A 27,448-nucleotide genomic window follows, 5' to 3' on the forward strand; every position below is an offset into this window, starting at 1 on the left:
CAGTTAAAGACAGGAGTAAATGCCATAGTGAAGGAGTGTATTAGCGAAAGAAGAAGAGGTAAAGGGGATAAAGAGAAGTTGGATGAAAGGATAAGATATATAAACAAATGTGGATTTGGCCAGGAGGGCATAGTTCAGCTGAGTGAAACCGGAGCGAATGTTGGAGAGGTACTGCGGGAGAGAGGAAGCGAGGTACAAAGTCAAGAGAACTGGAACAAACTGGAAAGATCTAGATACAATAGAAAGTATAGAGAAATAATGACAAGTGGACTTCCGCAGTATCTAAGAGGCTGGAGCAATGGCTGCGATCAGAAGGTAATTGTGCGGTATAGATGTGGCACCATGGAGAAAAACAACAAACACTGGCTGAACCCTGAAGAACGAAGGTGTGAGTTGTGCGGGAAGGAGGAGGACACGGTTGAGCATTGGAAGGAAAGATGCACGATGTTAGAGAGAACAAACATTTCTATAGAAGACGTTCTCTGTGGCAAAAATGATAAGGAAAGTCTGGGCTGGTTGAAAACAATCAACCACATGAAGAAAGCAAAGGAAAAAGAGTTACTTGGGCAACCAGTCCAGAACGTTATAGTTATTAGAAACCACTGATTAGACTTTTCTGTTTATTTTTATTTTTTGTATATAAAGTAGGTTTAAGGTATTATTGGTATAATGATGTATTTCTAGGCCATTAGGCTGAAATAAAATAAATATAATATATATAAATAAATATTGTAACACTGTCTATTATTTATAAGAATTATATAAACTGAACTACAAAGTTGAAATTATTTGTTTCAAGTATATAAGAACTTTAGTCAGAATTAAAATTAAAACTTGAATTATTTTCGATATACGAAAAAAAAATTTTTTTCACAAAAAAAAATTTGAAACATTTTTTTTTCCAAAACCAATTACTTTGTTAAAACGAGCAGAAAGTTCTTTGATTCATTCAAATCGGACGCTTCGTTCTCTCAAAAACTGCCATTTTTTGCACATTTAGCTCTGTATATTCGAAATGGCTGGACCTGCCTTTGCCAAAAATTAATCAGCTCTTCTTCCAATCTTACAAATTGATTTTTTTTAGATCATTCATATCGGATAATCCCTTCTCCTAAAAACTCGATTTGTATCTTCTGTACTCTTTTCTTTGTTTCTCCATAACGGCTAGACCTGCCCCTAGACAATATTAGAATATGATGTATTCATAACGTTGGATCTGCCTTTGCTAATCTAATCAGCACATCTCCTCCTAGACAATATAATAATAAATGCAGTAAAATAAAAAATGCATCTCCCTATCAATAGGAAACGAATGATTTTTAAACCATTCAAATCGGTGGATCCGTGCCCGAAAATGTGGACGAAAAAATGCGGACATACAAAACACACACACACATTCATTTTTTCTGAGGTATGCCAAAATTTTTACAAACCTTCAAAATGTGAAGATATGCAAAAATTTTCATTTTCGATTTTCGGCCCAATACTAACTACCCTACAGGAAGTTAAAAGATCAAATGTTGATAAATTCTTATTTTTCTGTTCGTTGGAGCTTTATATTTTTTTTATAAAGTTTTAATGAAGTACTGCTCCCAAATACATAGCTTAGCCTTTTGACAATGTGAATAAAACAACTTCTGAGCTATAGGATATATATTCTACTGCATAGTGCATTGAGAAATTAAATTACTCATATTAATTTATATTGACTAATCATTTTACAATTTAGCAAGGGACTAGTTGTTGAAGATTCTGTAAAAAAAAAGTATAAGCTTCTATAAGAAAAACAGAACAATTAAAGATTTTCGAGCTATACAAATTAGAGCATTGGTTTAAACAGTTCTCTATATATATTAGGGAAGAAATAAGTTGTTTTAGAATTTAAAATTTTGCACATGATGATTATTAGTCAATAAGAGTCAAGATTGACACCGAACAATGTAATAAACTAATACTATAATATTCACAAAATTTTATTGAATATTCGTGGTAATAAAATGATATGATAGTATTGAAGTTAAGCTGATATGTGTAATAAGCCGATTATATGTGATTGTACATAATCAATCAAAATATATTTTTGAATAACACATTTTAAAAAATTCGCTCTAAATAATTAAAAAAAAAAAAAAAAAGCCTTAAGGGTGACCAAACCTTACCTCTTAGAAGCATGAGTAATACTTGTAATAATTATATGGATTTTTTTCAAACAAAGAACTTTTTAATGTAGTATAGCAAAATCTATGTTAATATTACATACTAACAACACAGTAAATTTAATAATTGATACAAATATTTTGCATAGTTCATGTATAATTTTTATTACACTTCATAACGTTTTTTGAACATTATTCATTTTAACTCATTTTAATTTTCTGCATTTATTTAATAATAAAATTCAAAATTTTTAATATTTTCATCAAGTGTTATTCTTCTATGAAATATTATTGTTAAACATAGAACAAGCACATACAATTAATAACATAAGTGTAACAATTTAGCAATTAATATGAAATTATTTGCCTATATATTTTTTATCTGTAAAATACTCCTCAGTTCACTTGTTGGTCTATAGTGACAGCAACATTATCTTACATGAAAAACTTAAGAAACATAAAGAATTACCTTACACAGAATCATCAAAGAATCTATCTAGGGCTATAGCAACTTGAGCAGGTGTAAATTTAACATACTTCTCAACATTTTTTGTAAATTTCACATTAGCATATCTGGAATAAAATTTATATATCTGCAAATGATTAATTCATAATACACTTTTCATAAATTTACTTACAAGTCATAAAACGTATTATATTTAGGAAGTAGGAGTTCTTTGTTATCTCTTTTTATGCCTTCGCGAAGCTCTAGATCTGGTATTGAAATTCCCCTTTGAACCCTGGACATATCTTCAAACTCTTTATTAAATGCCTAGGAGTTCAAAATCAAAACAAAAACTTAACATCAAATACTTCTTATATTAATATAATAAAACAAAGTTAATAAGAATCATTCCTGAATGTTTAATTAAATTGATCAAAAACTCACAGAAAACCGTTCTTTTAAGACAGCTCTATCTTTGTCTCTTAATTTTCCTGCAAATAAGGTTTCATCCAATGTTATTATCGACGAAAGTAGCTTGTTCCAACTAAAAACATTGAAAGAAATTGTTGAATATAATGCGCAAAAAATGAGAAATATTTCCTATTGCTTGCCTTGACAAATATTTCTTTTTGTGTTCTTGGATCATATCATAGTAATTATGCTCGCAAGATGGTTCAGCTATTCTTAAAAACTCTATCAATCCTGATCTCTGAAGTGACTTGAGCATATAATGATTATTGTTGACTCGGAATATAAATTTGGTGCAACTGTCTGTATACACTTCACTTTTACTTAACAATGTCAAATTCAGCTGTACAAGTACCTTCTCTTTAAAGAAAGATTGAGTAAGTTGAAGAAATAAGCATTATAAACATTATAAGAATATCTTACTTATATAAACCCCAAGCAAAGCTTTGTTCTTATCGTATGTTATATTTTGTTTATTATGGACGATAACTGATAAAGCGTTGTTGTAACTTGCATCCTTTTCCAAAACGCCACCTTTAATCAAATAATTGTATACAGTAAACTGAATATCTTAATCTTAAAGAACATTAAAAAAAAAATCAGCTCAATTAATGTTTGATTAATAAAAAAAACTAATAGAAGGACTTAGAACTCAATCACAACATGAACCACAATGTTTTCTATTATCAAAAGCCTTATTTCAAATAATTCTATTCACAGGATTTGGTAGAAAATAAAAGTACTCTTTAAAAATGTATAATGGATTATAATAATAAAATTTACCTATGATATCTACATAGTCCATGAGTTGTTCTAAAAATACTAAAACATTATTTGTTAATTCATGCACTGTAGCATCTTTAGGTAATTGACTGCTAGTTTCTGATTTTACACTTTCAATAAAATCTTCTAAGGCCTTTGATATCTACAATTATAATAAATACATGTCATTATAAATTAATAGATCAATTTTATATAATTCTGAAATATTATTATTATTAAATTCCCGAAGGAGAATTTTATGTTTTCGCCAAAAAATCGAAAAGTTTTGTGCGACGATCGGACAAGTCATTTCTTTGTAATTAGCAGGAAAGTGTAAAATGTTTCGTCCATTTTTCTAAATGGATTTCAAAAACTGTTCGAAAGACATTGGTTGGAAATAGCGCTGATTAGTTTTTGGCGAAGATCGGCCGGGGCGCTTCTTCGTAATTATTTGTTGATTATTTTTTTTAAGATGCTGATGAAACTTTGTATGATGCTAGATTTCGTAGTCTGAAATAACATACTAAAGTATTATAGGCCTACAAAGAGTGGTTGAATTATAAAAAATCATCGAAATTTGGATTTGCGCCACGCGTTTAGACGATTCTAATCAGAATCAAAGCCGAGCAAATAAGCACATTCTGTATTTTATGAATATCTTCTACTAATTAGAGTTGATGTCCACACTTCAATAAAATGCATTTTCATACACATAATTAAATGAAATGTATTATACAAATTAATTTAATTTATATAATTACAGATATAAATAAGTATGTTTATCAATTGGAAATCACATTAATTAAATTTTAGTGAAAGCTAAGATTTTATTTTTGAAATAAACTGTAATAGCTGAAATAGCTAAATCTCAATTCTTATTGATTAGGTTGATTACGTAATATGGATCATGCAAAATGCCTTTTACAACTAGTTTACATTACTGCTTACCGTGTCATGCATCATTGTAAATATTGACATAAGTTTATCAGCAACATGTGACTCGCAATTTTCAACAGTTTTCTGTAAATCAGGTTGCATAGCTAACAAATGTCGTAACATTGGAAATACCATCAAAACTGCACCAAAGTCTTGTTGACCAATACTTTTTCTTGCTCTCGATGTAATATTCTGATAATATTAAATTTAAATAAAAAAAAAGTTATTAAAGTCTAATTTGATAATGTATCAATTTTAATAATAACTATAATGTGAATGGAATTTCTTGAACTTTACTATAATTATCACCATTTTTTAGTTTGTAATATACTTCATTTTTTAATATATACATCAATTGATTAGTATTTATAAATTTAAAAATAAACAAACTTGTACATTACAAATTAAAAAATAAATTAGTCCAAATTTGATGACATTAAAGATAATAATTTCTAATAATCTTAAATCGTTTACCTCTCCATCAGAAACTATAACTTCTACTGCCTTTTTAGCAATCATTTGAAACACATTGCTCTGCCACGGCGCAGGTATAATTTGCAAAAGTAAACAGTGTTCAGCTTGGAGAAGTTTATGCAAAGCAGCTACTTCGACTAAATATCTTTCCAGTTCCATATCACTTTCATGAGCATCATCTTCACCAAAACTAGATGCTGAAATTATTTTAAAACTTGTTACTAATAAAAAAGAAATATAATAATGATTTCGAAAAAAGTTTACAATATGATATGATAAAAACAAATTATATAAAAACATTATTATTTTAAAATTGTTATAAAATATATATTTGTATCATAATTACCTTTTTTTAAACCAATAGTAAAACCAGTAGACATTTCAAGTGTTTGTGATGCTTTCATAAGCATTCTGTTAGCTTTTTTCTCAAATCTGTTAAAAATATAATGAAAAAGAATATATTTAATTAATGCATTGGATGCAAATTGCATTTCACAACTTACATCTGCTGTATCCTAGCTCTGCGACTGGATCCTTCAGATTTACTATATTTATTTCTCTGAAAATTTAGAAAAATTGCATCCATAGAATAATTCTTCATTTATTAAAAATTCAATTTCAATAATTAATTCATGAATAAAACACAGAAATATAAATAATTATTACCAAAAGTGGAGATTGATTCCAACTTGATGTTTTATGATTATCCTTAAGCAATTGCAAAGATTTTAAAAATACTGCACTTCGTTCTTTGATATAAATTTGAAGAAAATGAAGTATTGAATGTCCTGCTAGCCATTGAGCTATCAAATTTAAATCTTGACATGATGTTTCAGGTATAAGAGTTAGAAATGATGGAAGACATTTCAGATCTGCAAAATGTTAATTTGAGTTTCAATTTTTAAATTTTTAATTTTGTAATATATTTTAATTCTATAAATATACCTTCCTCAAGACTTATGAGATCCAGAATTTCCACTGGTTTTACATGTCTATTATGCCTAACCAGAATATCGTGAAAGTATTTACTAAGCAAATCACAGCCAATAGGAAATAAACTGGTCTGAAAACAAATTATTAATTTAATATTATGTTATATATAATTGAAGCTATTGCTATTGACTTATATTCAATAATACAAGATTATTTACTTATAAATTAAAAACAAACAATATATTTTGAAATAAAAAATAATTTAATAAAAGTATTTGGCTCAGTTTGAGTCAATTTTTAAATTTGATATTTGATTTCAATACTGATTTCAATACTGTTATATAAGAATATTATCTTGTTTAGCAATAAATTTAATCAACATATAAATTCCAAATTTAATAATGTAAATGTCAAATTACTACATTCTGCAGCTCAACACTCTGAGGATTATTATGTTGAAAATATTCCTTAGCTTCTGACAATTTATTCAAAGCCCTTAAATATTCTTGAAGACCTGTTTTGTCAGGACCCAAATTTATCAAATCGCAAACTGTTTGAGGAGCAGAATAGTAACTCATTACGTGTTGCAGACATTGCAGGCTGGCATCAATATCTAAAATAATATTTGTAAGCTGATATAAATTTATTATTTAAATAAATTGTTATATAAAATTAATATATAATACTAGCAATCATAATATGAAATTAGATATTCACAGAATAATATTTATATACTGACTTTGCTGCCTTTGTTGTAAGTATCCAGTTTCAGTGTACACGGGCAAAATTGTATGCTCTAATTTAGCTAATCTTTGTTCAAATGATTCTAAAATGTCAACTATAGAACTTGTTAGAACCTTAGAACGCTGAACACGTTCTCTCAAGAGTGATAGATTAGCCTTTTCCTGCATATATATACAATCTTATTATAATATTGATTCCTGAAAAATCTATATCTAATACAAATCAAACAAATGAAACGGGCACAAAAATTGAAATTCTGATTTGAAAAACGTTTATATTTTTAAAATAGCAAATAAACGAATAAAAGAATGAAATGATTGGATATTACAAATAAAAAAAAGTATAAAGTATGTCCATGAAAGTGACAAATTTGTTTCAAAGTTTGACAACAATTTAATTATTTAGCGAATAATAACTTCACCTTTTCTAACTTCCTTTCTATGAGCATGATCGATGTGTATTAATATTAATAGCACATAAACATACAAATACTGCTGAATTATTATGATATACAATTAATTAAAATATAATAAGATTTTTAACATCTACATTCTATAGTTTGCAATTGACAGCTGTCAAAATATAAACACGTATTTATCACAAATAATTTGACAGTCCGAACAAGAGAGATTAAAGCACCAACACTCAAAAAATGGCTTATTATTAGAAGCAGGTGTACTAACAGCAAAAAATTATAAGCCTAACTTTTAAAACAGCTTCAGCAACTGTCAAACCGGTCAAACCCATATTTAAACTAGTGGCATCGTGCCGTGAGGCATCCGTGAGGCAAATTGCTGGAACTTCCCGTACCGCAACGAAATGTTCGGGGAATATTTAATATTTTCGAATAGATTATTATAAACTGAATTGCTAAGTTAAAATTATAAGTGTGCCTTAGAACTTTATAGCAAGAATTAAAATTAAAATATGAATTATTTTCGATATACAAAAAAAATATTTGAAAAAAAATGAATAAGTAAAATAAAGTATATAATTGTATACTTTAAATAAATAATTTTAACTTTGCAATTCAGTTTATATAATTCTTATAAATATTAGACAATGTTACATAATGAATATAATAATCTATTTTAAAACATTCAATATTCTTCGAATATTTCGTTAAGGTACAGGAAGTTCCAGCAATTTACCTTAAGGCACGATGCCATGCACCGCTAGTTTATCTATGATACTCGTATATATGAACACAAAAAGACTAAAAATTATCGCTTCAGATAAAAATTTAAAGACAATATATAAATAAGAGGCGAGAGGTGTTCGAGCTAGCAAAAATCGAAACAATTCATAAGCGAAACAGTTTTGTTCGAAGTAAAAACATAAGATTTGTATGTAGCGAGAGGCTCTCGGGCCAGCGCAAAACGGAACGCTTTCGGTGCGTGAGAGTCTCATTTGAAATTCAGTGGTTAAGCAGCTTATTTGGGTATGTAACATTAATGGACATAAATGTTCAGATTGCATTATTATAATAAAAATAGCTTTATTTTGGAAATTATTATAACTAATGTTGTGTTATAATTTTCCAGTATAATAAAAAGAAATTTTTATTTATGTACACACACATGCTTTTGCCAAAATTGGTATTATTCGATTCAGAATGACTTGAAATGCCGAGAAAACATAAAATTCGCAAATCTGAATTTTTCGCGAAAATAATAAGCTTTCTTTTCTTACTGTCTTTAGATTATTAATAATGACCGATGCATAGATAAAAGAAGAGTACCGATGGTACCAAGGACCGATGATTCATAAGAAAACTTTACTACAATAAAAGTATAATAAAGTACTTAAATAAAATAACTGATTTGTATGAGCTTGATTATAATATATTAACTACAAATATAATTATCATAAGACATAACAATACAATAGTTTTGATTATTGTTGCTTCGGGTATTTGAAAAATAATGTTACTGAAATACAGACATTCTGTTCATATTCATATATGAGATGCACCAATTGTAAGGAAAATTTCTATTAAAGTTTACACTTATGTTCATGCTTACAAATATACCTATGGACAATATCTTTGTAATAAATTTACACCATAACAAATTTTGTTGTATTCTTTTTAAGTATATATCGCACACCTAGATCAAAATTGTATTAACTCAAAGAAGCAACTTATACATGATACCAAAATATGATGTCATGATTTAGTCTTTTCGAAAGTTATTTATTTATAAATCTATATGATTTAAGAAAGTAGTCTTGAATATGAGACTTGCTTTTCTAAACTGAACTTTTGTCTAGTTTTAAAGTATCTGTAATACGAGTATGCACGATTGAGTAAATGAAAAACTTTTTGAGTTAATACAGAATAAGAGATTTATGAGCTTATTCAAACAAGTTATGATAGCTTATATAAGTAAGATTTTTAAATACTATTTACAAATATTACACTTAGTAAAGATGAAGATGTAGCAGAGAGTCTGAATATTTTTTAAAGTAGTAACAATGATATTTTTTGTTTGACATTACCATTCAAGCCAACATCAATTTTATGGACATAACCAATTCTACAAACAACTAAGATTAATCCTCCATTTATTTACTTGGTGATTATTAAATACATTTATTAATTAGTATTAATGCCTATATCTTGATTAAATTTCAAAAAGGCACTTTGTTCAATTATTTAGCAGAAATTAAACTACAGAAGATACTTGCATTGCTAAAATTTGGCAGATATTTTGTGTCAATGTTATAAATTTCAGCAGTTGTGTACTGAATGTATATATATATATATATATATATATATATATATATATATATATATATACATACATATATATATAGTTAGTTAGAAAATTATATGTATTTTGAATAAATATATACAACTATTTGTAAAACCAATCTGTTTTGCACATAAGAATATATGCATGCAGAACACAAAAAACATAATCAATATACAAATGACCTTAGAGAAATTTGAGTTTTTGTTAATTGATTATTTTATTATGAAAACTTTTACTTTTCGCTATGATACTTAAATATGTACAAATGTATGGAGATACCATTTTCCACACATAGTTGAAAAGATATAACAACAGATTATTTATTGTATCCTAATGCGTATTGTATTAATAACTTTAATTTCGTACCCTAATATCCGTGGCAGAATAAAACTCTCAATAAACGTGAAAATATGCTAACGAGTTAACAGGGTAATGGTAATGAATCTGTGGATTAAGATTTTTCTAAGTTAATCACTTAATATATGCAATTGATTGTCAACTTAATTTAGTTTTACATATTCACTGTAGGGGATCGATTACGTCTCACCGTTACCTTTTATATATTATTATATTTTCACACAATATATAATATTTAATTGTATTGAATCCAGTATCATGAAATACGAAATTGAATTGGTAAATACATAAGCTTAGGACCATTCACTTATCATTATTTCGAAGATATTGTATAGTTTTTTAAGCACAATAAATTCCGTTCTGATAATTTCATGTACAATAGTTCTGTAAAAACCGAAAAAAAAATAATATCTTAGGTACATGTTTTATCAATTAATATTTAAGTACTATTGCATTTTAAACAGATAATTCTTACAACTAATATAATTAATGTTTAATAATTTATGTTAAGAAAACTTAATACAAAATATACATTTTATTTTTATAAATTAACAATTAATTTATTCCTCTATCTTATTAAATAATAATCTAGAATAAAATTATAGTTTTTAAATGCATTTTGAATAAAATAAAGTATTTTAATACATTTACATCAAAGCTCTAGAATTATCCCTATGAATTTTCTGTAAATATTTATAAGAATGGGCTTTTTTTTACAAATATAACACCTTTCTAAACCTCGAATATTTGATATAGTTAAAACTAGTTTACGAGTTCAATATTGAGAAATAAATTTGTATTATCACATTTTCGAAAATAAGTATACAAACAAAAGTTATCAAATCCTTAATCTTTTTATCTCTTTTTTTACATTCTTTTCAAGAATGGAAAAATAAGAATAACAAGAATACATAACTTTTTAGTCGATATAGCCAAATCTTGGAGGTAATTTTTTGCCTGTTTTTTTTTTTTTTTAAATAAAAATCCTTTATATGAATATATATTTGTGGATAGAAGGCACAGATACTCGTTTAGCCTTTAATTGGGTATTTTGCAACCCAATTGGAACTTCATTATGATAAAACGGGATTAAAGTTTATATCTTTGAACCACATGTATAAATATCCATATATAGTTTCACATGTTTAAAAATGCATTTCACAAAATATTTGATTTCATTTTATTTAAATTATTTTAAATAACTAATTTAAAAATATATCTGCAAGAATTATGAATTAAATGTAAATTCATGCTTTGCTTAACTAAAACCTAAATGAGTGTTTCAATAGATAATAGATCAGTTTTGTTCAGTGTCGAACAAAAATCTTAAGAATATGTATATATATATATATATATATATATATACATGTATATATATATATATATGTACATATCCCACATGCACACTTCCTATGCAATAGCATTTTCCTTTGGTATAAATTCTATTCCAAATGACCTGCGACATGACTAGCACTTTTTAAAGTTAATGTTAATATGTTTATTGTATGAATGTCTAACTTACACAATTTTCAATTCTTGACATAAATAAAAAATAATATAGTACAAAGCTTTAAACGCAAGTGCAATTTTATTTGACTTGTTTAATTACCTAATTAACTTAGAAAGATATTAAAAAAACGTATAAAGCATAACATCACAAATCCATACATAATTATAATCATTAATCTTATGTAGGATTTCAATATGAATTATTATTTATTAATGGTGTTAATATTTTTAGTGTGTATAATAAGTTTATTTTGCGTCAGAAATACTAGAAAATTTAGAATTTTCAGTTTCCTAATGTATCTATAATTATATATGTGTTAAGAATATTGAATTCTGATGTAAAAATATATAAATAAAATTTTGCAGGGCATAACGTCAAGTTAAAAAAAAGAAAGTAACAAATTCAAAGTATCTTTGTTTTTCCAGACATTTCAACATAAAATTCTGTCATCATTAATGGGTATATCTTTTTTGTTGTAAATAAATATAGCATGAATAATAGTATGGAAATAAAACTAGATATAAGTGGCATTTTGCTTGAAGCAAGCTGCATACATTTTCTGATATAATCAATGTAATAATTGTGCAAATAAATCAACATATAATTTAATGAGTGGTTTATAAATATACCTAATTGCTGTATATATGGTTTAAATATTACGCATCATTGAAAAACAATAAACAAACCTATGCCTAATACACACACCAAGCTTTCTCTAAAAACGCGGCCGATTATTACAAACATAAATTAAATTTATAAATAAACAACTTGTTATAGGCATCCAATATGTTAGTACGTTCCTTAAGACCCACACACACATCCATACATACACAGAGACCCTTTTTTTTCGAATTTTAGATTCAGAATCCTTTGAAATGTCGAGAAAGCATAAAATTAGCTAGTCGAGTTTTTTGAGAAAAAAAAACTTTTTCGCGAAGTTAAATATATATAATAAAATAAGAGTCAGTAATAACTTTTTGAATAATCTTTCTTTGAAAACACAGAGTAAATTAACCATCCGTTGCAAATTTGCATTCTGTATATTCTCTTCTTTTACTTATGTTAAACCCTCCAAGATTATATATATATATATATATATATATATGTTAAAGTAGTTAATTTTGATGTTGAGAAATATGAGTAAGTTCTTCAAGGGCATACATCAAATAAAAGGCAAAGATTTAGAAGTTAATCTTTAATTTTTCCAAACGTTTCGACATAGTATTTTATGTCATCATCAGTGGATATAAATATGGTCTTACATCAGTAGCTAGCGCTAGGAACACAATTTTGCACTATCATATATACATTAACTTGTTTTTTTATATATTAATTTGTTGAACAGAGTATGGCAAAATATTTGTGAAATATATAATAATAAGCTCCCACTACAGCCTCGGGCTCTGTCACATAAACTACGTTCTCTGTGCAAAATATATTATATATTTCACAAATATTTTGCCATACTCTGTTCAACAAATTAATATATAAAAAAACAAGTTAATGTATATATGATAGTGCAAAATTGTGTTCCTAGCGCTAGCTACTGATGTAAGACCATATTTATATCCACTGATGATGACATAAAATACTATGTCGAAACGTTTGGAAAAATTAAAGATTAACTTCTAAATCTTTGCCTTTTATTTGATGTATGCCCTTGAAGAACTTACTCATATATATATATATATATATATATATATATATATATATATATAACTGTAAAAATGCTTTATGATAAATGTATATTTATCAAATTCATTGTATAAAATTTATTGAAACATATTTCAAATTAGTAGAGCTATAACAAGTACCCCTCTATTATGGAACAAAGTTATGACTGACTATGATGTATTTTGGTTTAAAACCCAGATCTTATTTTAAAAAATCTGAAGTCTGCCATCATTTAAATTTCTAAACAAAAACAATCCATTTGTATTCACATCTTTTTGACTACATAGTATGATTATCTCATATGCAATAAAACTTCAAAATAAAATTTAATACAGTAAGCATGTGAAAAGTCACATCTTTCACATGATGAACTAGTTTAAAAAAATAATTTTAGGCTGTATTGTTTTACAGTTTTATATGACTACATGAATTTTATGAGTTAATTTAAAAAACGTAGCCCTTTAAAAAGATGTGAACATCAATAGTTTTTGGTATACATACATATATATACATACTCCATGTATGTATATATATATATATATATATATATATCTGTATATCTGATCACTTAATAGAGGTACTGGTACATAAGGTAACTCATTGCAGTCGCTCAAACAAATTACATGATATGTGAGCTATATTTCATCATAACATTGAAATTAATTAATTATTCAGTTTGAAAATTCATTACAAAACTAAACTACCAGAAATATTATTTGATTTAGGGGTATCTTTTTGGCACAGAAGGCAGTTTTGTTGCAAACATGTATCAAATGCATATTGATTGAATAATTTTCAAACAATCATTCAATGTGTGCAATAGGTGGCTTCAAGGTAAATGAGAACGGAAGACAATTATGAGTTGACATATTGCTAACTATAACATATATAATTTAATTACTAACTCCAAATTGTTATAACTTAATGTAGCAGATACACTAGCAATATGGAGAAAATATTTAATGTGGAGTGATTAATGCTTTTTAAATAACTCTATTATGTATGAATATGTGAAAGTAATTATTTATCATTTTGGATACTTCATTAAAACATTTATTACTACCATACATCATGATAATAATATTATAGTTACAGTCTTGAAAATACGCCTTTGGCACATTGACAATTTTGGCAATATGTTCTGAGGTTTAATCACACAATTGTGATGAAAATGATTACCGAATATTAAATATTTTCTTGAAGATGTTGCTAGTTCCTACTTCAACATATCATATTAGTTTTTCAATAAATTATAACAAAAAAAAACATTATTCTCAGACATTGAAGGCATTAACCACATCAGAATTAAAGTATCGTCCTTAAAAGTTAAGTTCTATATTAACAAAATATTCATATAGTTCTTCAAAAAAGATTTCATCTTGTTTTTACACTAAGCTGGACAAGTTTCCAATTAACGGAACTATTTATAGTAACATTTACATATTTTGCACATACTAAGAGTCATCATCATCGTATTTCACAATTACAAAGTCTCAAACTAAATGTCCCTCAGTTTCTGGATAATTCATCATCCCTGGCTGGGAAAAGGTAGTTAGACCAGGACTGACACCACCTTCGTAAGACGCACCTTGCACAGATAAAATCTGGTGATTAGGACCACTTCCTGGTGGGTTGTTGTGCAGCTTTCTAGCCGGGTCCTTCAATATCGAATGAGGTTGCTTCACCGTAGAATTTGGCTGTTGTGATATGGGTGGAGTAGAACTTCTACCTTGATAATTTGGTGTATATTGAGAATTATTGCCCATTAACGGATTCACTGGACTATTGTTGTGCAATGGTTGGCCACATTGGTTGTGTAGAACAGTTACATCCGGTGGCACACCTAAAAAAACATTTTTTTAACACAAATGAAAACTTAATAAAAATTATATCTGATAATTCTATCTCTCAATCACTAGTTCCGACATAAGTTCATTAATTTTAATAAAAACTAGTGGTGTATGGCATCATGCCTTAAGACTAATTGCTGGAACTTCCCATACTGTAACAAAATGTTCGAGAAATATTAAATGTTTTCAAATAAGATTATTATAAATATTTTAATATTGTCTAATATTTATAAGAATTATATAAACTATATAAGTGAGCTTTAGAACTTTAACCAAAATTAAAATTGAAATCTGAATTGATATATACAAAAAAAAAAAAATTTTTTTTGAAAAAAAAAATTAAATGAATTTTTTTTCCAAAAGCAATAGTTTCGTCAACACAAGCAAAAAGTTTTTTGAATCATTTAAATCGGATGCTTATTTCTCTCAAAAACTGCCGTTTTTTGTACATTTAGCTCATTATGGCTGGACCTGTCTTTGCCAAAAATTAATCAACACTTCTCCTAATCATTACAAATTGAATGTTTTTTAGATCATTCAAATCGGATGCTCAATTCTCTCAAAAACTCGATTTCTATTTTCTGCACTCTTTGCTCTTTATCTCCGTAACGGCTGGACCTTCCTTTGCCAACAACTAATCAGCACATCTTCATATCATTAGGAATCGAATATTTTTTAAACCATTCAAATCAGTTGATTCGTGTGCCTGAAAACATGAACGAAAAAATGTGGACATACAAAACACACACACACACATGCATTTTTTCTGAGGTTCACAAACCTTCAAAACGTGGAGAAATGCAAAAATTGTCATTTTCGATTTTCGGCCCATTACTATAACTATTTTACGAGAAGTTAATAATTGCAAATAACACCCCCAAAATAAACTTTTATATGCGCTATACACTTTCAAACTGATTACTGCAACAAAACTGTGACAATGACGCTTTACATGTGACTAGAGTGCGATTATAGGATTTTTCATGTTATACTGTCGCGGAAACGTTATAAAAAAACTATCCAATTTTTGAATAAGGCCACGGTGTTTCCGCCAGTCATTGTAGTAATTCAATTCAGTTTATTTCGAGTAATAGTTTCCTGAAAATGATTGAAGGTGTTATTAAATTCTAATATTACCTGTTATGTGAGATAGTTTCTGGCGCCGCAGGGTTCCCGAATTCCCTGCATTTTGATTCGAATTGAGGCTTAGCAAATAATCTAGGGGAGGCGTATAATCCAATGGGGGATATGAGAAATATCTTTCACTGGTCATATTATAATAGGAGCCATCCACGGGAGGTGCGGGAGACGGCGCCATTATGTACCCACCGTGAGAAATGTTGCGATCAACATTCTTTCCAATGGATGTATCGTCTCGGCTTCTCCCTGAAAATGAAATACATTCATAAACTAACCTTTAACATTTTTCACATTCGCAAATATAATACTCGCGAATGCGATTACTAATTTTTATGCTATTTCCTGACGTACGTTTCAAGTCATTTGGCACAAAAGTTAGAAAAAGTATGCATATGTTTAAAACTCGATAAGGGCGATCGCGACGATCAGAAGAGTCGTATCTTTATAATTAGCAGATAAGTGCAACACTATTCATCAATGTTTTTACCAAAAGTACTGAACCAATTTTGAGAAATCAAAAGCTGTTCGAAGTCAATTGAAGAACACGCTGAATAGTTTTTGGTAAAAAACGGCAGGGTCATGGATTTTATGATCGAATAAATCAAAACATTATAGGCCTACAAATAGTAGTTTAATTATAAAAATTCATTAAAGTTCGAATAATGGTCCACGCATTTAGGATATACAAAGAGTTTTAAGCGCATGTACAATAACACTCGTGTAACAATTACACTCCTTTTGTTTATACATTTGCTGCAAATCTACAAAAGTGATTCTTCTCATTCATTTTATCTGATTATAGAATATTAATGTATGTGATAACTTTAATAAATACAGTTACAAATATTATAAGTTAGTTTAAAAGCTATCTTTTGGAAATTGCATTGATTAGTTTTTAATGAAAAACGAATAAGTATATATAGTACTCATATATTAGGTTGTCAAATATCTCCCTTCCGCTTTGTTTGCTCTTGGTTTATAATACAAAAAGGCGGAAGGGAGATATTTGACAACCTAATATATGTGTAATAATTATACATCCTAAATATCAAAGAGTAGGTTTATTATAGGCGTACCATTAAACCCTTAGTTGAACCAGACAATAACACACAAAAACAAAATGATGGATAACTTCTGTGAATGCGAATGTTTGCGACTATATTATTAATACATATTCACTAATAAAAATGCGAATTTACATAGAAGATGTGTTTATAAATTACTGTTTATCTCACCAATGTCATTTATAGCATTATGTTGAGATCTAGGATGCGGTAAAGTTCTTGTATTATGGTGTCCTAAGCCTACAGGCTGCATGATAATATTTTCCGTTCTCTGGTACCTTGGAGGCGGAACATCTGCCATGTTTATTCCGTCCGAAATGTAAGATGATGATTTCTTACGATTCTCATCCTATAAGTTAAAATATTTTATCTAAAAATTTACTAAAAGTCAAAATATGCACTAGTAAAAACTATATAGAGACAATCTTTAGAAAAAGTAGATTTTCATTTGTATTAGACAACGGGTTTAAGAATGCAATAGATATAAAAAATAAATATTAAAATAAAAGTCTGTGCACTAGAAATAATATATTAATCACAAATTATTTATATATAATTAAATAAATACCGTATAATCCTGTTGGCTATCTTCGTTGCTATAGGAGTCACTTTTCTCTGATACAGAACTTAAAGTCTCTCCAGTAACGGTATCATTATAAGAACTCGGAGCATACATCTCGATAGTCGCAGATTTGCTGCTTTGATTACTTGCTTCTAAATTCAAAAAATATTTTTTCATTCTAAGCTTCCAATTCAAATTACAGTAGTAAAAAAATATGATTTGAAATGAATATTAGTATTGAATTGAATAATATAAAAGTATGTTTATACTTATGTATTAGTATTGGTACAATATTAGTGTCAAATTAAATAATATAAATTAAAAATATAATAAATTAAAATAAGAAATAATATAAAACCTTTTGCTCTTTTTCTTAGGAAGTAGCAAGCGACGAGAGTTGCATTTATTAGAATCAATCCCAATATTGCTAAAGCCACAGATATAATAAGAAGTTGGGATAAATTTCTCTTTTCAGAGTCGTCTTCGTCGTTAACGAGTATGCCTTTTATAAAAAAAAAAATAAATAAATAATTATGAGTAAAAAATAATAATTAAAGTATATCTAAATAAAATGAACTAAAACAAATACATTTTATAAAGTAAACAAAAATTGTATCGTTAATAATAACAATAATAGTACAATTGGCTTATATCATTGCATGCTGGCCTAAATTACAGGACTGCAGGTGGTCATCTCTTGTCTATGGTACCGGCCTTAAGCTAAAAATTAAACCCAGATAGTACCAATATCCAATCTCTCAGAACATATTCAATCATCTGCTGTTAAAAAGTGCCAAAGCACAATTTTAAATATATTATATAAAATACTCTTACTTAGTCTAACTGAATTTTTATATATAAAGCCCAAACTAAGTATAGATGTATGAACAATAAAACTATATTATGATCTTCTCGATTAAATACAATATTTCTTCAAAATTCCCGTCAAAATTACCTGTAATATGTCTCTTGCTTCGTCTATGGAGACAACATCCAACAAGTACGATGTTAAGGAGGATGAGTACAGTACCAGCTGCCACACCGACAAGTATTAAAATGCCGGATGTAGCACTTGTACTACCCTGGGTTGGGAAAGGACTAGATGGGGGAGTTTCTGTTATCAATATTATAATCAACAACAGTATTTAATATGAAAGAAAAGATTTAAGGATTATCCAAGGCAAGCATGAGGAAAGAAAATAGATTATTAATTGAATGTTTGACATTTTCATTATTATGAATTAAAAAGAAAAAATAATATCTAGTATTAAATCAAGTTCAACATATTAAGTTAATGCGTTCAATAAACTACCTATTTATTTTATATATTATACAAAGGTATCGTCTGTATAAAGTTTCATAATAAAATTAACAGGTTTTAAAATTTAACTACATATACTAAGTAAATAAATTTTACATTACCTGCTGTTTTAGATTTAACCAAGTCAGGTAAATATTTGCTATGTCCGAGTTTGTTATAAGCCATCACACTGAAAAGATATTGAGTTGCCAAACTCAATCCTGTGACGGTATGTATTAATGGTTCACCTGGTTTTCCTTGAGGAACATCTTCGTATCTATAATTATCAGTCGAAACTTCCCTGCAATATCAAATTATTAATAATATATACTAATATATTAGTGCTTGCAAAATTTACTAACCTGTATCTGATTCTGTATGTGGGTGTCATGCCACCATCAAATCCTGGTACCCAACTTAGTTGTACAGAGTCATGTGTCACATTCAGGACTGTCAGTTGCATTGGTTGATCTGAAAAATTCAGAACAATATAATTTAATACTCTAAATAAATTCATAATTTAAAATATTAATGTATGATATTATAATTACCAGGTGCTGAAGTAACATCCAGTCTGATGATCGAGGAACTAAATCCAAGCTCATTTCTGGCCAAACATTCATACGGACCATAATCAGCTGGTCCTACACGATCCACAAACAATGTTGATTCATAAATAAGTTGATCAATCTGGAAAACATTGATTTAGTTGTAATTATTCATAATTTCTTAATATAATATATTACTGTGCAATTATGCAGGACATTTAACCAAAAATAGTGGTTTACATAAAATTCAAAAGAATCATTATTAAAATAAACAGTAACTCTATTATTTAAAATTTATAATTGTTAATTAATTGATAATTAAACAATTGATAATTCAGCAATAAATCCACAATGTGGTAACACAAAAGGATTTGTAACACTGAGTGGTGGTACCCTATTGGCAACACAGTTTTCGACCCCCTTTTAATAGAAATATTACCCCTTTTTAATCTGAATAAAATATTAAAAATAATTCGGTAATATAAATTAGTTTACCATATTTTGCGAAAAACTACATTATCTCATAATCAATAAATATTGTAAAATATTAATAATCACCTGTTTAAATTCTACAACATATTTGCTAGTAGAATTTATAGAAAGAGGTTGTCCATCTCGAGCCCAGGTGAAATGAGGTCGCGGAGCTGCAGTAGCTCTGCAGGGAATGCTACCACGACCACCAGCAGCAGCTGCTGCTCGCGACAGTGACAATGCTGTTGACATCTCTGGTTTGACTAGAAATAACGAGATTAAATACAGATTTTAGCATTCAGATTATTAAAAGCATATATATTTTATATTTCCAATGCCAAGTATAAAATAAAAATAGTGTTCACATACACTTCACAATTAAAAGGACTTCTTTGCTAGTAGGACTTGCAATATTGTTGCTGGCAAAACAATTAAAGTTGCCGACGTCTTCTCGAACCGCATTTTTAATGTGTAGATAGCTAGTACCATTTGCATAAGTTGTCGATAACTTTTCTGGGCCAAATGTGTAACCAGCACGTAACCAGCGAATGTGGTCTTCATTTAATGGATTACCTACATTATAGTTTTTATAAGTAAATAGAAAATCTGCATAATAAATATCAATTTAATAAAAATAATACCTTGTACAGTACATGACAAAGTGACATCTTGACCAGGATCAACAATTACATTTTCAGAAACTGATTTGATAGTTGCTCCATCTACAAAATCATTTATTAAATATACATACTTTACGAATAAAACAAAATTATGACTTGATTATATAATAATATTACGTACATTCCACATCTAGAGTTACATTTAAAGAAGCACTTCCTTGAGAATTAAGTGCTTCACAAGTGTAAACTCCGGCATCTAGCCTTGATAACCTTGTCATATTCAAAACTGATCCATCGGAAATAATTCGTTCGTTTCCTAAAATTCAATAATAAATAAAATATTAATTTTCGTTGAAATAGATATTGTCGATCTTGTATGTGGTGAGAACTTGATTTTTTACCTATTGAAAGCCTCTATCTCATAAGGGCCTATATACCCACTAAGCCAAAATACGTAATATTTATGTAATTTTTACGCAAAAAAATGACATACTTATGTCATTTTTACGTAAGATTAATGTAAGATATGTGTCATAATTTCGCCTATTTTAAGTAATGTGGATTACGTAATATGGATTACGAAAATATTTCATAATAATTACGTAATTTTTGAAAAAAAAATGAATAAATATATATGAATACATTATTCTAGCTTTCTCTTTAATTTAAACTCACCTGAACTCTGTGATGCTTGGGTGATTGGTAAACCATCCTTCATCCATGTATAGGCCATGTTTTGGGGATTACCGGAGGCAGAAAAGGATATAATCATATTTTCACCTTCAACTCCGACAATTTGAGAAGTATGTGGAGCAAAAACTGGAGGATCTGGAAAAAAGATTTAAATCACAAATATTTTGAGTCCCTGCAGATATTAAAATCAGTTAGATCTATCTAGATTCAACTAGTTTGCCTAAGGATCTGTTAGATCACTGTTGATCCTATTAGATCGCTATGAAACCAATAAGACATCTTTACTTAATTATTACTCACATAGAACATGTAACGTTGTAACATCGTTAACACTTCTTTGTAAAGCCTCATTGGCTGCTTGGCAAGTATACACCTGTCCATCCATATCCTGAGTCACATTCATCTTTAATTCTATAGAAGAAACGGTTCCTCCATGAAGACCGGGTCTAGAGAAATTAGATTCACCTTGAACGGGAATTCCATCCTTCCACCAGCTCAGGCGTGCAGGAGGGTTGCTAGAGCTGCTGTCACAGATTAGTTTGCCTTCAACACCAACTGTCCATTCTTTGGGTTCTGCACGTACTTTTACAACTTCTGGTGGAACTAGAGAGTTTTGATTGATTATAAAAATATTGAAAAATAATTTAAATTAAATAATAATTAACAGTTTTAACAAATTCTAAACAATTTGTGGCATAGCAAAAATTTTGATAAAATGATGAAATATATTAGGAATAAAAATATTGAAACATATGAACTCATATAGAGTATAAATGTCAAATTTACAGTGCACACTGAAGGTGATGGTCTCGAATAACGGAATCTCGGTAGCAGAGTTAGTTGCCTCACATCGGTAACGAGCCAAATTATCGGTAACATTTACCAAGATAGTCAATTCAGCAGTCACACTTTTATCTGTTATTCTCACTAAGGAATTAATCTGAAATTGGAATAATAAAAATGTTTATTTGTTCTATTAAAATGCGATTAATCATGGTACTTAAAAATATGAACAATATATCAATTGAACTGTATATTTTACCTTTTTGTCGTTTTTAAACCATGTCAAAGATGCCATTGGATTACCACCTGATGAAACGCACATTAGTTTTTGAATAGATCCAGCTGGTATCACTGATCCTTCCACGTATCCGCTTATAAATGGTGTCGATGGGGGATCTGTAATAAATTATAACAAATTATAAAAAAATATACTAAACAATGTTTTATTGCATATTCTGATGCTTGAGCTTATACTATACAATAAATAGTTAAAGAACCTGGACCTTGTAAAAAAAATGCAAAAGGTATAAAAGAAGAAATATACTCAAAAATGCCACATTTCAGTAAAGAGAAAAATTTTGGTGCAGATCTTTTTGCTGTCTTCAGTATTTCTTGCTATCATTAAGCAATGACTTAGGCTTTATGAATCAATTTTTCAAATTACCTATGTTAATGTCATACTCACAAAGTACATTGATAGTGTGAGTCCCAACAACATTTTCTGTCAACTGCATGTTGAGCCCATGACAAAGCACAACCAATGATTTCCTATGCGGTTCTACTATGGCAGTGATGTTCGAAGTAGAAAGCCATCCGCCTTCAGGTGAGACAACGGTCCTGCTGGTCGCATTTCGTACCTGGCGCCCGCCTACGGTCCATTTTATTTCAGCCGGAGGGTTTGAAGGCGCCGTAGTACACTGGAGTGGCACAGGGTCGCCCACTCGGGCCTCGGTGGGGCCGCTTATGGATACGTGAGACGGAGCAACTTAAAAAGAAAATCAACAATTACCCTTTTCTTCGAAAAAAAGATTTATAATTTCAGCATTACATTTGATTAATTAATTGCTAAATAACGATTATAAATAAATTCTATTAAATTATTCTTACAGAGAACGAATAACTCGATTTCGACAGATAGGGCTTTCTTCGACATGCTGTTGCTAGCATCACAGCGATAACGTGCTTTATTGTCTGCTGCTTCAGCCATAAATGTGTAAATATTCTCCGATAATCTACCAGCAGTCCTAGGGAAAAAACAATCCAATATTTATTAGGTAGCTCTGTAGTTTAATTTTATTTGATTCAATTCAATTAAATGATATATTTATTGAATATTGAATCTATAAAAAATAAAAAATAATTTAGTTGTTCATATACCTGTAAGCCTTTCTGATTTGTTCGCCATTTTTGTACCATATGAGCTGAGATGGGGGATTTCCGCCTCTGCTCCTGCATATCAGTTCAACATTTTGCCCTCGTCTGATGGTCTCACCAGGAGTGTAACCTTCTATGTATGGAGGACCAGGAGGATCTGAAAAAATATTAACAGTACAATAATTTCCACCCGAAACAAATAAAATGTTGTAAAAATGTCAAACTATGGACAACTACAAAATAAATATATAAGCTACAATGTTGAAATAAAAATCATTAGTTAATTTAACTATGTATTATTTTTCAATACTATATGTGTGTCATCATTCAGCAATATATATATATATATATATATATATATATATGTATATATATATGTATATATATATATATATATATACATACATACATACATATATTGCCAACTGCAAGGAGATTGCTTATTGAATACTGATTCAATCCTGGCTTCCTTGGCAATGAAAACATATGCATATATACTTAAATGTATATTTCGCACTTTTGTCATATTCCAATAATCGGTACTCCTAGCGCTTTAATACTCTGAATTGCTGCTTCAAACATATGCCCAATATGCTGATAACAACAACTGCCAGCATCAATAAACCATCAGCATTCCATTTAAGCTGTACTCTTGCTAATTATAAACTTTCTTTCATCAATAGAATAGTTATTGACACCACGATTTACAATAATATTCCAGTTCCGCTCATGCTACATATTGGTACCAAAGTACCAACCCTATATCATAAAACAATATACAAATGTGGAATTATATACAATACATAGAGAGCGCGTCATTTGTAGAAATCCGCTTAGTATGGCGCCGGATATATTGACCGACCGCTTATATTGTCGTAATCGTACTATGAAGTTTGGTTTTCATATAAAATTCCTTAAAAAACAGTCGGATATATTGACTTTGCTTACACATATGTCGCATATAATAATGACCTTTTTTTTAAAAAAAAAATTGTCTATTTATGATGACCGACATAATTTTACATGCTGTGGCCGAGTCTACAAAGCAAATGCTATGTCTTTTTTGCGCAACAACATTAGGGACTGTTTATTTTTACAATAAAATGAAGTAAAGAAATCAAACAAAAATTACGATTGCTTACATTAAAAGATACATTTGTATGTGAATGGGCAGAGTAGAGCGGAGCCTAAACGTCCGCGGGCAAAAAGATCCACTACATATCTCAAAAACAAATAAAATTAGAATTTTTTAATAACAATATTTGATAGTAGAAGGCGCTCACCTTATTCTTACGACTTCGCTATCAGGAAATACGCGACAACGTTTGAAAATCCATAACAAACGTATTTTCTTTCGTTGTTAGTTTTTTGGTTGTGAGCACGGTTGTTTAGTTTAAGGACCTTAATATAACTTATGTATACGATATTTAATTATTTTAAAAAATGTATTGTTAATTTTAAGTTAGATTCAACATATTTTTATATGTGTTATATGCAGTGTAAATAATGCTACGATATATATATATATATATATATATATATACTCGTATATATATATATATATATATTGATGATTTTTTGTTCGACGTTGAAACATATTGAAATGATAAAACAGCCAATGCGTCGAATGTAAACAATTTAATTTATTTTTTATACGTTTCGAGACTAGATGTGTCTCATCATTCAGCTAAAAGAAATTTACAATATAAAGAAAAGGTTTCAAAAAAATGAATTTATTCATTTCAATATATATATATATATATACTCGTATATATATATATATATATATATATATACAGCTACGTATATACAGTGTGAAAAATGCACCCATAACATTTATATTTTGCATTGGTTGAAAAATGTAGCTATTATTTCGTAAAATCCTTTTAAAATTGAATATAAGAAATTGGTTCTTTTTGCCCCCTGGTCATCCCAAATTATACTGTCTATGGGGTAAAAAGGGTGAGAGGAAAAATTTTATAGAAATAGTAAAACAGCATTTTTCTATAATTAAAAATTATTCAGAAATTTTCTTCAACATAGTTAGTTACTTGTTTGATGCGTGTTATGTGTTGTGAAGTAGTTTATTTGGTTTAGACAGTGTAATTACTAAAAGTCAAATTGGACATTTGTGCGCGGCCCTACCTAATATCAATTTTATTTCATGTTAAATTTTAATATGTATTATCATTTTTATTACAATTTAAAATGCATGTATATATTTTTCTATTAAATTACTGAAATGCGTAACATATTTACATAAAATAGCTTTTCTTCAGTACGCTTTGTATGACGACCGTTTAAAATGACGAATTTCGGCGTCCCTTCGATGTATAAAATATAATGTAATGGTATCTCCGTATTAAGTCTTAGTACTATATAGGATAAAATAGATTACCGGCAATAGCTATTGCACTTATAATAACATTTTGAATGATGTAAGTGTGACTACTACTACATATTTGTTTAATTTACTGTTTCATTTTTTTTTCGAATAGTTGTAAAACGGACTTTGTGAAACATGTGAACTAAATGTCGTGTACAAAAACACTCCATTGTTCTCAAATTATTTTCTGACTTCGAGATCTACGGCCACTTGTCGTGAACCATACATAATACTTGTATAACGCAGTAATCTGATATTAAGCTAATTTACGAGGAAAAGCTTATTTTCAATGACATTTACAATTATCTTCATTAGACAACTAATTTTCATTAAAATTTATTTATATTAATGAATCCAAATACGTCTTATCAAGTTTTATGTGTATTGAAAATGAATATTTAATACCCAGATAAAACTAGGAATAGAAAGCATATATTGTAAGTGCATTACTTTGCCTGTACTTACAATTAGTCTTCTTCTTATACATATAAATATGCGTTAACTGTGTGAACATTTATATTAATTACTCTCTTAAAAGTCACAAGTCTCCCATAGTTCAATAAATTTTTATTCTGTCTCATGCAAGTATAACTAAGTTATATTTTCAACCAATTACATACAAACTAACTACTTACGAGCAAACGTATATAAATACATACATATATCACACTCAATTAAATTTTATATGCAAGTGTGTCGTGTGTGAACATGAATGTATATCATTATTATTCAAGAAGCGGCCCAGTAATACAAATGTTCAAAACCCCTGTTCAGCACAGTAAAAGTGTCGCCGGAATCATGGACTTTAGAAACACATTTCCGAATAAAAATGTTCTTTTCAAATACAAATACGTTACACCATTGACAGGCAGAACATTTCAAATCTCCGTTTCAATCATTTTCAAGGAGATGTCGAATCATACCTAGACCCATAAATATATATCTATACATTGGTTTGGAAATAAAATTCGAGTGTCTGTTTGTAATATTGAAATAACCGTTTTTAACTTCCTACAGGGTATGTCATAGTACTATATGATGGTTATTTAATATTAATCAAGTTCAGTCATTCATTATATTCAATCTAAGCATTTACTAAATAAAGAGCTATCTTAGGTTTTTTATCGCAGAAAATACAAATATTATTTTTGGTTTTGTAAATTGAAAGTTTACTCTCGAAAGCAGATTATATTCCCGTGATTTCTAATCTGTGGATGTGCTTTTATAATCATAATAGTTTTCTATGTCTCCTTAATTTTATTTATTATAATCGGTATTTTGCTGATTATACTATTTGTTGCAAGCCTAATTTCAACATATTCTAAACAAAAGGATTTCAATTCGTTTTCGAACACATCCACTGGTTTCTTCATATTTCTCCGCATTTTCTCTAAACAGTTTGAGTTTATGAATTTTTAATTATTTTGGACATGATATAAAAA

At 28.6% G+C, this 27,448-nt stretch overlaps 2 protein-coding genes across 4 annotated transcripts in view; both read right to left on the minus strand.

The window, feature by feature from the left end:
• Positions 1-1,048: 1,048 nt before the first annotated feature.
• Positions 1,049-7,481, minus strand: LOC113376762 (exocyst complex component 7). 3 transcript variants are annotated; one of them, XM_026616806.1, is made up of 16 exons: positions 7,340-7,481; positions 6,914-7,079; positions 6,594-6,787; positions 6,187-6,304; positions 5,908-6,113; positions 5,745-5,800; positions 5,588-5,673; positions 5,242-5,438; positions 4,780-4,959; positions 3,853-3,994; positions 3,493-3,603; positions 3,213-3,429; positions 3,046-3,145; positions 2,795-2,928; positions 2,626-2,729; positions 1,049-1,176 (listed from the first exon to the last, which is right to left on the minus strand). In XM_026616806.1, the coding sequence occupies exons 1-15, from the start codon at positions 7,364-7,366 to the stop codon at positions 2,627-2,629; spliced, it is 2,037 nt and encodes a 678-aa protein (XP_026472591.1). In that variant the 5' UTR covers positions 7,367-7,481; the 3' UTR covers positions 1,049-1,176; position 2,626. The 3 variants fall into 3 exon arrangements, with proteins under 3 accessions (XP_026472591.1, XP_026472592.1, XP_026472590.1); XM_026616807.1 differs by lacking the exon at positions 1,049-1,176 and having other exon boundaries at positions 2,534-2,729; positions 6,597-6,787; XM_026616805.1 differs by lacking the exon at positions 1,049-1,176 and having other exon boundaries at positions 2,534-2,729.
• A 7,227-nt stretch (positions 7,482-14,708) lies between these two features.
• Positions 14,709-27,448, minus strand: part of LOC113375878 (nephrin-like) — a 142,556-nt gene continuing 129,816 nt past the window's right edge. Inside the window, exons 7-26 of the mRNA XM_026615826.1 lie at positions 23,624-23,777; positions 23,354-23,490; positions 22,932-23,231; positions 22,506-22,642; positions 22,250-22,403; positions 21,764-22,066; positions 21,446-21,598; positions 20,952-21,086; positions 20,792-20,872; positions 20,520-20,723; positions 20,238-20,413; positions 19,683-19,821; positions 19,494-19,602; positions 19,254-19,432; positions 18,787-18,945; positions 18,190-18,333; positions 17,838-17,983; positions 17,441-17,618; positions 16,203-16,451; positions 14,709-15,058 (exon numbers count right to left, since the gene is read on the minus strand). Coding sequence (XP_026471611.1) covers positions 14,709-15,058; positions 16,203-16,451; positions 17,441-17,618; positions 17,838-17,983; positions 18,190-18,333; positions 18,787-18,945; positions 19,254-19,432; positions 19,494-19,602; positions 19,683-19,821; positions 20,238-20,413; positions 20,520-20,723; positions 20,792-20,872; positions 20,952-21,086; positions 21,446-21,598; positions 21,764-22,066; positions 22,250-22,403; positions 22,506-22,642; positions 22,932-23,231; positions 23,354-23,490; positions 23,624-23,777 — 3,587 coding nt within the window. The remainder of the gene's footprint in view (positions 15,059-16,202; positions 16,452-17,440; positions 17,619-17,837; positions 17,984-18,189; positions 18,334-18,786; positions 18,946-19,253; positions 19,433-19,493; positions 19,603-19,682; positions 19,822-20,237; positions 20,414-20,519; positions 20,724-20,791; positions 20,873-20,951; positions 21,087-21,445; positions 21,599-21,763; positions 22,067-22,249; positions 22,404-22,505; positions 22,643-22,931; positions 23,232-23,353; positions 23,491-23,623; positions 23,778-27,448) is intronic.

The sequence above is a fragment of the Ctenocephalides felis genome, unplaced genomic scaffold (genome assembly GCF_003426905.1).
Source record: "Ctenocephalides felis isolate EL2017-DRISC unplaced genomic scaffold, ASM342690v1 CF-g0.4_SCAFFOLD_01886, whole genome shotgun sequence".
Taxonomy (NCBI): Eukaryota; Metazoa; Arthropoda; class Insecta; order Siphonaptera; family Pulicidae; genus Ctenocephalides; species Ctenocephalides felis.